The 12,311-nt window shown below is 41.0% G+C and overlaps 1 protein-coding gene across 3 annotated transcripts in view; it reads left to right on the forward strand.

Annotated features, from left to right (window-relative positions):
- Positions 1–9,694, forward strand: part of PTPN11 (protein tyrosine phosphatase, non-receptor type 11) — a 71,061-nt gene extending 61,367 nt beyond the window's left edge. For all 3 annotated transcript variants that reach the window (XM_027862572.1, XM_027862592.1, XM_027862582.1), the window contains exons 15-16: positions 1,924–2,025; positions 4,260–9,694. In XM_027862572.1, coding sequence (XP_027718373.1) covers positions 1,924–1,993 — 70 coding nt within the window. In that variant the 3' untranslated portion in view covers positions 1,994–2,025; positions 4,260–9,694. The remainder of the gene's footprint in view (positions 1–1,923; positions 2,026–4,259) is intronic.
- The last annotated feature ends 2,617 nt before the right edge of the window (positions 9,695–12,311 follow it).

Genomic DNA, 12,311 nt, shown 5'->3' on the forward strand with positions numbered 1-12,311 from the left:
GCTGTTGTTAAATTTTATATATTGTTGTAGTCTGTATATTCTGTCTGTATATGTATATTCTGTCATTACTTTTCCATACAAATGGTTTAGACTGCATGTGAGGTGAGTAATCAGATGTGTGCTTCTAATTTAATCATTATGTCATACATCATGTACCAAATGTGTTTCCTCTAGCAGATGACTGCTGCTTTCTTCTCTTCCTGTTCCTCCTTTTTGGCCTCTTTTTTTTTTAAACGTTCATTGTATTTTTTACATACTTTGTTTGCTCTTTCCCAGTGACATTTTTTTGTAGTCATGTATAACACACCCATAATGTTGAGAAAGAAAACACAGACAAAAAAAAAAAACTCAAGAAAAATAAAGTAAAAAAAGTATGCTTCAGACACTATTTTTTCTCTGGGGATGGATAGCATTTTTCATCCTAAGTCCTTCGGAGTTGTCTTGGACTGTTGTATTGCTGAGAATGGCCAAGTCATTGATAGCTGGTCATCTTACAATATTGCTGTTACTTTGTACACAATATATTTCACTTTGCATCAGCTTATGTAAGTCTTTCTAGATTTTTCTGAGAGCATTTTGCTCATCATTTCTTATAGTACAACAGTATTCCATTATAATCACACACCACAACTTGCTTAGCCATTCCCCAGCTGATGGGCATCTCCCCAATTTTCAATTCTTTGCCCCCAGAAAAGAGCTGCTATAAATATTTGGGGACACAGACCCAGTAGTGGCATTGCTAGTTCACTATAGCCCTTTGGGCATAGCTCCAAATTGTTCTGCAGAATGGTTGAATCAGTTCACAACTCCCCCAGCAGTGCATTAGCGTCTCATTTTTCCCTCATCCTCTCCAACATTTGTCATTTACCTTTTCTGTCCTCTTAGCCAATCTAATAGGTATGAGGTAGTATCTCAGAACTGTTTTAATTTGCATTTCTTCAGTCAGTAGTGAGCTAGAACATTTTTTCTATGACTATAGATAACTTTGATTACTTCACCTGGAAACTGTTCATATCTTTTGATTATTTGTCAATTGGGGAATGGCTCTTATTTTTATAAATTTGACTCAGTTCTCTATATGTTTGAGAAATGAGGCCTTTGTCAGAAAAACTTGCTTCAAAATTTTTTTTCCCATTTACTGTTGCTAACTGTATTTCCCTCCATTCTATTTCTGCCCCTCCATCCTCCCATTTATTCTATTCTCTCTCTCTCCTTTCACCCTGTCCTTCCTCAAAAGTGTTTTGCTTCTTACTTCCCACTCCCCCAATCTGCCTTCCCTTCTATCACTGTGGGGGGGGCACCCCCAGTCCTCTTCCCTCCTACTTTCCTGTAGGGTCAGATAGATTTCTATACCCAATTGAGTATGTGTGTTATTCCCCCTTTGAGCCAATTCTGATGAGAGTAAGGTTCACTTACTCCCCCTTACCTCCCCCCTCTTCCCCCCCACTGTAAAAGATTTTTCTTGCCTCTTTTATGTGAGATAATTTACCCTATTCTACCTCTCCCTTTCTCTTCTTCCCAGTACATTCCTCTCTCACCCCTTAATTTTATTTTTTTTAATATCATCCCTTCATATTCAACTCACACCTGTGACCTCTGTCTATATATATTCCTTCTAACTACCCTAATAAAGAGAAAGGTCTTAGGAGTTACAAATACCATCTTTTGGGCTCTTTACCACAAGGAAGAGCTGGTTTGGTAAATGGATTTCTTTATCGATGAGCAGTGGGGGCAGAATGCAGGCCTCCTTGGCAGCATACTTCCAAGTAACTTCTTTCCCTCATACTGACTTTGCAATTTAGGATTGGAAAGTTGTGGCATAATATTTTCAGATAGCCTAAGTTATTGATACTCTGGTTGGTGACGTTCTAACAAGATACCTTTCTTCTGCCTGGTTCGCATTTTTGTAAATATCTTTTTCAGAATGAGAGAAGATAGCGCTAGAGTATATGAAAATGTGGGCTTGGTGCAGCAGCAGAAGAGTTTTAGATGAGAAGACCTGCCGAGGTTTCAGCTCAGAGCTGGGTAATTAACTTTAGAATGTTTGTGGCCATGATCGATTACTGTTCAATATGCATGTTTTGTGATAGGTTTCATTTCTCTTAAGATTAACATTTGTAAATATTTGATGAAAATATACCAATGTTCAAACTGTGTTAAAAACTTTGATAAACTATTCCCATCCCAAGGTAACATTCTGCCAATGTTTACTTTGACAACCATTTCAGAATCCACAAAAGTCAAGAGTTCATTCTTTGAAGGTAACTTGATATCTCTCTTGGGAATTAATTCCTTTTCTGAATTGCTTAGTAGAGGCTGCTATGGCAGCCTAGAATACAACCTGTACTGATGCCGTGGGGCTCGTATAAAGAGGTACGTCCCCCTCGGAGTTAAAAACGCTTAGCTTTCTTCCTCGCTCTGCCCCATAGCAGTTGGGTGACCCTGGGAAAAGCTGCAGAAGCTCAGAGTCGACCTCATTCCAGGCTGTTCATTAACGAGAATCATCTTGACAGCATCCCCACCTCCACTTGAACACCTCAAATGTTGGGGCTGTCACTGCCTCTCAAAGAGCTCAAGGAGAGATCCACTAGACAGCTCTCCTGCTTAAGAAGCACGTTCTTATGTTGAGCTGGAATTTGTCTTTCTGTGACTTTCATCTACTGCTTGTAGTTCTGTCCTCTAGGACCAAGCACAACAAAGAGAATTGCCAAATCTCAGCATTGGCTCGGCTCTCTGTGGCCTCTTCACACAACCTGTATGTGTGAGAAACGTCCCCGTATGATGTGTCTGACATTGTTATCCAGCCTCTTCTCAAACGTCCTCACGTGAAGGAGAGTCCGCCGCCTCTCACGGCATCCAGTAGTGAATGGCTAGAGTTAGGAGGGAATTTTTCTAGATATTGAGCCCAAATTGACTTGTTCAGACTTCCAACTTTTGTTTCTTGTTTTTCTCTCTGACACTGAGCAAAACAAATGACGATCTTGATAGCTTTTTTTTCCCCCTGTGATAACCTTCAAATACTGGGAAACATGTTATGTACCCTTCTGTCCCAGCTCTGACCCTTTCCTTCAGCTGATGCTCATATGGCATGGACTCAAAGCCTTTCCCCTTCTAGGTTGGCCTCCTCTGGACGTTCTCCATATCATCAGTGCCCTTCTTGACCTATGCTGCCCAAAATGACCTTAGTTGTGCAGAAGAAGTCTGATAGCACAGCAGGATCAGCTCTTCCTTATCCCTGGATCCTGTGCCTCTCTCTGCCACCCTAGTTCCCCTTAGCTTCCTAAGATTCTCTTATTCTAGCTGCCTCCTATTCCCATCCCCAACTCTTTTAGGTGACCTGTGTCTCTTCACGAGCCCTTCCACATGAAAGCATTTCAAATCCTTGAACATGTGACACCCTTGTGCTCCCAAATCTTCTAATTTCTAGGCAAAGTATGCTCTGTTCCTTCAACTGACTCTGACATGGCATGGTTTCTTGTCCTTTCATTCTTCTGCTTGCCATCTTATGGGTCTGCCCCAGTCTGTCAGGGATCTTCTGTAGTGTGATGCCCAGGAGTGAAAACAGTACTGCAGATGGGGCCTGGCCAGGGGCCCAGGTGATGGTCACCTCCTCATCCTGGAGGCAGTCACTGCTGATGTAGCCTAGAATCGCAGTAGGTTCTTTCACTGCTATATCTCGCTGTTATTGAACTAACATTTAACCAAAGTGCTGTCACCCTTAGCTGTACCTGTGTAGCTGGGTATGGTAGGACTATACATTTATCCCTATCAAAATCTATTGTATTAGAGAAGATCGACTTCTTATTAAATAAGAAAGATTTCAGCCAACATTCTGATATGTTGAGTATTTTTGGAACCAGTTAGCATTGGCTTCCACTTTTGTGCTGTTAGTAGGGCCACTGAATACAACAAGGCTAGGTTCAGATCACCATGCACTCTTTTAGGGATCACTGTCCCCTCTTTAAAATAAAGGAATTAGATCAAATGATCATTATTTAAGTTCCCTTTCAGTTCTGAGTCAGTGATCCTACATAATTTTAAAGTATTCTACCCTGCTATTGTTCCTAACACCTTTTCAGAAGGTTTAACTCTTCAGATTAGAGACAAGTATTTCTTAATAACAAATAGAAAGTTATAATTTGCCATGAGCTTATTTTTTCAATATAGAATTCCGTATCAACAAAACGTTTTCATTTTTATTAAGCTTTTAGATATATATTCCTAAATAATTTCTTGCTTTTTTTTCCTTCTCTTTCCAGATGTGACTATTTCTCCCCACCCCCAAAAGGTCAAGAAAGATGCAAGGACTTTCAAGTGAAGAACGAATTTGGAAGGTTTGCATCCTGACTGTTTAACTCCCGCTAATAAGCAAAGTGCGAAACCATATAAAAACCATGAATTTCTCTCTCAACAATGCCTGATTTACAATTGCTTGTTTTTTAAATAAGAAGAAATCATCTCTACAATGTAGACAATGTTATATTTTATAGAATTTTGTTTTAAATTGAGGAAGCTATTAAATTTTCGTTTCCACGTTTTGCAGATGATGTTGATTAAAATTCAGGTTATCAGCATTTTTCTTTTTAAAATTGGAGCAGATTTATTCTCTTTCTCTTTGTGAGGCATGAAAGGGCACTTTTTGAAGGAGCAGTGATTTGGGAAAATCTGTCAAAACAACATCCAGTACAAATGGGAACAATTTTTTATTATTATCTATTATAACTGATAGGGTTAGAATCATGTCCTAATGCCTGAAGCTTACAGAGTTGAGCATTTCCTTTCCAATTGGCCACTTCAGAGTGGAAGGTGACGATGGTTTTTGGAGAGGAGGTACCTTCTTTTGTTAGCAGATGGCTGACTTGTTTCTCAGCCTAGTTGTTGAGTTTCTGTTGGGAAAACATGCACAAGGTTTTCTTTGAACCAGAGTCACTGTCTTTATGCTCAAGAGAACACTGATGACCAGTGTCAGAGGGAACATTTGCAGTCATTCAGAAAAGCAGCAGCTCGTAGCAGGGGCAGGAGGTGGCAGCAGCCTGGGGTGATTCCTGTGGCCTTCATGGTCATCTAGCTGCTTGACAGTTGGAGGCAGAAGACCTTTTAGTGAGCTTCTGGTGATTCTTTGTGATTGCTCAACCCCAGCCACCCTGCTGTGCCATCTGTGAGCTGGTATGTGTGACCCTTTCCCCATGCTCGGGGCTCCTGTGGTTTTCAGTAAGGCCTTACACTTCTCTAGGTGATCTGTACTTCAGAATCCAGTGGAAGGATGCATGATCTGAGCCAGGTCCCTCAAGTTGATCTGTGTGAGCACAGAGGGTTGCCTGAAGCAAGGCAGGAAGGGGTCAGCGCCAGGACCGAGGGACAGGATTGCCAGCAATAGCTCGTTTCTGTTTCGTTGAATGGGATTTTCACCAACCTTCTTTTACCTTAAGTGCCTTCCAGAGCCACATCCCTCTTTGCTATGTGTGTTCCACCATTCTTCATTGTGTTTATTTCAGCTGAAGTATTTTTGGTCATGTTTGTAAAGACAAATAAGTTCCTCTAGGGACTTCCCTTTTGAGCCCCTGTAATTCCTCAGGTTCCTTGCCCTGTGGCTGTCTTTTGTTTCTGGGCTTTGAGCCTCCCTGGGTCTCAGAGGCAGAGTGGAGCCGATTCAATGACTACATCAGGCCCAAATTGCCGAGAGTGGGAGCTTCTTTCCAGTAGAGCTGGGGTAGAATGTTGGTTTTCCCTGAAGTCATTTGGGAAGACCCGTTTGGTCATTTTCCTGCACAGAAGAGCAAATGCCCTGACCTTTGATAGGCTACAGTGAGACTTCGGCTGTCTGGAGGATCCACGTAGGGTAAGTGCAGCTGGGCCTGAGATGAGAGAGAATTCAGGCCCTCTGCCCAAGGGGGCTGCATAAAGCCTGTATTTGTGTGAATTGAGGTAAGTGCATCTTTTTATTGCACTTTGAAAACTCTTTTGTTTGCCTCTACTTTACTGTAGTACTTTGGACTCTTGACTTTCGGACAGACTTTCACCAGCATATATCCTTATATTTGTACAATGGTTTGATTGTACAAATGTATTTGTTGCATTAATGTCAATGCCTGTAGGGTAGAATCAGTAGTATTTGCACTCTCTGAACCCAACTTGTCCTGTAACTTGATGGTGAGGTAACTTCTTTCACTTGGCTTTGTGAAGTCCTGTATGGGACGTTGGTTTAATGAAACCGTTTCTTATTTTCCTAAATCAGTATAGTATCATGGGATTGTCAAACTGTGTCTTAGTTCTGCCAGATCACTGAATGATTATTGAGCACTGGATAACTCAATGGAACTGGGATCTCCTCAAGGTGGGCAGGCACTTTGGCAGTGATGCCAGTGGCAGCCCATCCACGCCTTCTTGTTCAGCCCTCGTCCATGCTGCCCTGCAGTTCTTCCCCAAAGGGTGTCCCATTGCCCTCAAGGTCTGCCTCGATCCCTGGACACTGTGTGGGTGCCACCTGGGGTATGGCGAGCTAACGCTCAGTCATCCCTTGCTCTTGCTTCATGACTGTGCCCCTTCCTTTTCTGCTCTTTGGTCTCTCTAATGCTCTGGTTCTTTGTTGCTAAAGTGCTGTAGCCTGGTCATGCCCGTGTCGCTGGTGACCTGCAGCTTTAACCCTTCAAAGACTGGTAGTCTACAGTTTGCAGCCATGAAGCGTCACCAGAACTTGGTCACATTTTACCAAATTTCACATGAGCTTATATGACACTGAATAGGGCACAGTGTAGAGCTTGAACCATGACAGATTGGCCAGTGGAGCTCACAGAATTAGCAGCTTAGAAAAGGTGGTTTATGAGGAAGCAGCAGAACCTGGGGGCAAAAACAATCAATGATGGATGGATCAGATGACCTTGAATCATGTCTGAGGTCACTCTCATTCTGTAGCCAACAAATGAATTTTGCTATGAGAGTTGACAAAACATTGGAATGCCTTCGGCAAGGTTTGGAAATTGTAACCTTCTGCATTTGGAAATTGTTCCCTGTGAGTCCATTGAAGGCTTCAAGACTTCACATTGTTCAAGTCACATATGGTAGGAGTTATTCAATTGAACTACCATTTAGTTTGTTAGTGAGCACCAAGGCACTTTGCTAGGCTCCTGGGGGGTGCCAAGATAAAAAGAGAGAGAGAGAGAGAGAGCATCTGCCCTCAAGGAGTGCCAGGCCGTGAACAGTAGAAGTTTTTGGCACAAAAATATGTGTGTGCACATTTATTAAAATCTGTTTTTAGTTGAGGTATCTGTGCTTGCTTACTGCACCTGACCAGCTGCCTGCCTCGCCCCACCTGTAGTCCTGATTCCGAGTATCATGTCATTTACATGTCATGCAAAAGTGAACTGGCTCTTTTTAAGTTGTGAAAGTAGGATTCTGTGTTTTGAGTTAGAGAATTTGTCTGAAATGTGATATTGAAATTAAAAACAAAAGCAAAAAATGAATTCAACAAGATTTCAGAGTTAACAGCTCTTTTAGGGAAAACCAGAAGCTTCTATCTAGTGTGTGGCCCTGCTGAAAACCCTGGTGATTGCTCAGGTTGAAAGGAATGGACTTTTACATGTGGTTGATTGGGGAGGGGGCAGGGACAGAGAGATGGAGGGGTTATCTTTAGCGTCTCCATGCCAGGACCCAGTACAGGCTGGAAATGTGCTTTGGTACAAGGAGAGGAGGCTGTCCTATTAGTTGTGAGAGTCCATAATTAAGGTGAATTCCATTTCTTACAAACATACCAGCATGTGCTCATTACTACATATCTTTATTACCTGCACGTCTGAGTTCAGAGCACTCATCCATAGTCCATGCATAAAATTGACAGCATTGTCACCAACAGCCAGTTTTCCAATTTGGGGACCCTTTTTTCAGATTTTGTGGCAGTTAAACAGCAAAATGCCATTCAGTTTTTGCTATTGGAAAGAGTTAAACCAATCATTTAAAAAACAGAAAACAAAAATCTATATAGAGAGGTGTGAATTGTTTAGAAATGTGGGGACACCCTTATATACTGAAAACAAAGGGCAAAAATCCAGTTAAGCACACACATTCTCCACCAGCCTCCCCCCATTACAAAAAAAAAAAAAAAGCCAAACTGTTTGCTGGGGAGATGGTGGCACATGCCAGGTCCGGTGCTGCATTTGCACAAAGACAAATGTACAGTGACAAGGGTATTGTACTGTGAACTTTTTTGAGGCACTGTGAAGTCAGTAATCTAATTATTTTTTAAAAGTGTGGTTCCCCTAATGGGTGCTCTTCTGTAATGGGGCAATATTTGCTCCTCTGTTAACAAAGCAGGCAGTTGAACTGGGAGACCCTGCTGCATCCCCTGCATCCTCCGTGTATAGGAAGTCCACATTGAGTCCTTTCTGATTTTCTCAAATTTGGGCTGCACCAAGGGGGAAAGGGATGCATGCTCAGAGCTAATACATATGTTTAAAATGGTGGTGCTTAATTGCACCTTTTCCCCATATTCATTCCACCATTCTTTGATGGAATAAAAATAGCCAGTCAATTGCTAGAAGTAGTATGTCCAGGGAGTAGGGGATTCCACTGACAGAAGGGTAAATTCATGTTTCTGGAATGAACTGTTTGGAAGCTCCATTTAAGTTCACCTTATTTATCGACTCCCATTGTATCTTGAGATATTATTCTAGTAGGTGTTTTTAAAAATAATTTGACATCATGGATTATTTCTAGTTCAGTGGAATGGGAAAGCAATTGAATTAGAAGTATTTGATTATAGATTACTTACACCACAAGAAAAATTAAGAGTGTAACTTCTGAGGCACAACACACATATATCTATATATATTATATATTTTTTACCAGTACAAACCTGGTACAGTTTTCGTTGACTGTGCATTGTAAGAAAAAAAATATATAAAAATAAAAAAAAAAGTTTTATAGCAAATGGTCACGCTGATTTATGGTTATCTTATTAGGACTGCTAGCCATTAATTTGGACAGAACTTTTAATTTTCCCTCTTGAATATTAGTTTAGAAATGTAGTTTATTGTTATTGTATCCTCACTAAAATGTTTGCTCCTTTTTTTTTTTTTGTTTGGGGCAGATTGCAAATCTCTCTAGGAGCTCATTTCAGTGTTTTTCATAACTTTTTATTACTCAAAACTAATTTGAAAAATGTTTCCACGCTCAACCTCAAAACTTGTAATTATTAATTTTGCCGTTTATTTATGACATAATTGTGATTCTTTTTATTACTAAAGGCTAATGAGAAGGGATCCTTTAAGCTGATGACTAGGCCTACTTTTAATTTTCCTGCAGTGTATGAAGTATTGTACCAGAGTATTAAATGAAATGTAATATTTTATTGAAAATCTATCCTTTAAAAGGAATACATTTTAGGATGTCATCAATTTGATGTGAATCATGTAAATGTTGATAATATGCGCTGTGTTTGTTATACATTTAGTGTTTCAAAAGACTCACTTATTGCCTTTTTGCCCACCTATACTATGTAGTCGATTTGCAATTGTCAAAAAACGACATTAAAAGAATAGTTTATGTATAGAAACAATAGTGGATGTTAATCACCTCCCGATCTGTATTTATGGGTGTTAGTTCAGAGGCTTTGCTAGCAGCAAGGCTGAATTATCAGAGTAAAAGCGTATTTGTAAACTGTATCAGAACTGAAAATTAGGAATAAAATCATTTTCTTATATTCTGGTGTTTTTGTTTATTTCATTAAAAATTCTGATGGGAAGACCCATCAACAAGCATTTATTAAGTGCCTGCTGTGGCCTGGGTAGTGTGCTAAGAGCTGGTGATAGCAGGGCAAATATGAAACAGTTCCTGCCCTCCAAGAGCTTATTGGTGAAGACAACCCATGTACACGTGTACAAACAAAATATTTATCATCCTCTCGGGTCAGCTTAAGAAACACCTGACCTGTAGATGCTGTGAATCAGAAGGTTCACTGAAATGAAGAATAAATTCGTTCATGTAGCGTTTGTTTGGTACCTGCTGTATGCACAACTTTTGGAAGTCCACAAGGAGTAACATAGATTCTCTAGGTTTGGAAGACTTTCTGGTTTGGTGGCTTCAACCACTGAAACACCTCAAGAACAATCACGAAAGCAAAATGAGTGAATGAATATATTGGGAACAGGATGCGGAACCATTGAGGTGAGGGAGAGTGGGCATTAAGGGTTTATGAGAATGTGGTTACTCCATGAGGAATGCTTTCTAGCATTTAGTAAATTTTGTGCTAAGACCTTTACAAGTTGTGGCCTTAGGGCATCTTTTTTTTTTTAAATTTATTTATTTTTAGTTTTCAACATTCACTTCCACAAGATTTTGAGTTCCAAATTTTCTCCCCATCTCGTCCTTCCCCCCACTGGGCATCTTCTAAAGAGGTTATTCTGTACTTCTGAATTCTACCTTTATCTTCAGTGGATACCATTCAATAGTTAGGGATCCCTTTTTCAGAGGTAGCTAGGTAAGCACAGTTGTTTGGCCATGGAAAACTAAGGACCCCAAACTAAGAGGGAGGGGGAGGGGTGAAGAGAGAGAGAGAGAGAGAGAGGGAGAGAGAGAGGGAGCACTGAATGGTTTTGATACAAATTCAGTCTAACATGCACTTATTAAATACTTAATATGTACAAGGCAACTCTGATATAATTTCCAGGGCAGGCACTGATGAAGGAGATTTCCTCACAGGGAGCTCCCTACACAAATGAAATCATAGATTTAGACCCATCCCCATCCCTCGAAGTCCACACACTCCCCTCCCCCGCCCCCGTTCCCCAGTGTTCAAAACTTCATACCAGGTGGTGGAGATAGAAGGAGAAAGAGAAAATGGCGTCTCTTCTTCTGTACCTTGTGTTTCTGCTGTGGGTGGGGAAGGGACTATAATTATGCAAGAATGATAATATGTAAAAAATCAGTTATTTGAAATATAAAAAAGACATGTATTACCAAAAAGAGCAAAGGAGAGAAAAACAGAAAAAAAAAACCATCTAAATACAAAGGGTGAGCTCGGTCTCCTTTATGCTGCTCATTTGCCAATTCTTTGTCTTTCTCTTGGTCTCAGCCAATAGGGGGCCATCGTTTGCTAATGCCTTAATGCTTTGCCATTCTCACTCAGCTTTCTTAAAGCCATCTGGCCACCCTTCATAACCTGTCCTCTTCCTACCTTTCCAGATTTCTTACATCTCTCCCCCCGACATGTCCTTATGATCCAGTGACACTCACCTTCTTGCTGTTTCTCTCACACAACACTCCATCTCCCCCTCCGGGCATTTTCATTGGCTGTCTACCATGCCTGGAATGCCCTCTGTCATCTCTGGCTTCAAGTCTTAGCTAAAATCACACCTTCTACAAGAATCCTCTTCAGGTTTTCCTTAGCCCCTTCCCTGTTGATTATCTTCAATTTATCCTGCACAGTATGTCCCTTGTTTGTATTTTGTTTCCTCCCTTAAAACTATGAGTTCCTCCTTTGATGGGGAGGAGGACTTTTTTTTTTTTTTTTTTTTGGCTAGGCAATGGGGTTAAATGATTTGCCCAGGGTCACACATCTAGTAAGTGTCAAGTGACTGGTCTGAGACTGCATTTGAACTCAGGTCCTCCTGACTCCAAGGCTGGAGCCCTATCCGTTGTGCCACCTAGCTACCCGGAGGACCTTTCTTTGTATCACCAGGACTTAGTACAATTGCTGGCATATACTAGGTGCCTAATAAATGCTTGTTGACTTGACTGTCCCTTGTTAAACAAAGCCAAAATGAAGAACAGTCCCTGCCTTCAGGGAGCTTCTTCTACTGGGTATATTTGTGGTTCCACTGAATGGATGTGGTCAAGTCAGTCAGTCAACAAACATTTTTGGCACTTTGTGCCAGCCACCGTGCTAAGGGCTGGGGATACAAATGCAAATAAAAAGATAATCATTTCCTGCCTTCAAGGAGCTTACATTCTAATAGGGGAAGAACACAGCAAAGGAAGCTGAAAAGTTAGGGGGAAGAGTTACCTGCACTGAGGCTTGGTGGAGAAAGAAGTCTGGATTGGAGACGTAATTTAGGGCAGGGCAAACAATCTGTCTCTTCCAATTCTGAGTTTCTGTGAATTTTTGTCATGGAACAAGATTCCTTCTTTATTTTGTCCTTGGACTTGCCCTCTGGGCTTGTAGCTTTGAGATCTTAAGCTCTGCAAAGAGGAACAAGCCAGATGCCGTGGAAGACTTTCAAGGACGTAGACTTGGTTGTTTTATTTGGAGGTTTTGCTGTTCTGGGTTTGGGGGCTTTTCTTCTCTCCTTTTTTTGCTTCAACTGCCACTGTTGCTTTTC

The sequence above is a fragment of the Vombatus ursinus genome, unplaced genomic scaffold (genome assembly GCF_900497805.2).
Source record: "Vombatus ursinus unplaced genomic scaffold, bare-nosed wombat genome assembly UNPS02001287.1, whole genome shotgun sequence".
Classification (NCBI taxonomy): Eukaryota; Metazoa; Chordata; class Mammalia; order Diprotodontia; family Vombatidae; genus Vombatus; species Vombatus ursinus.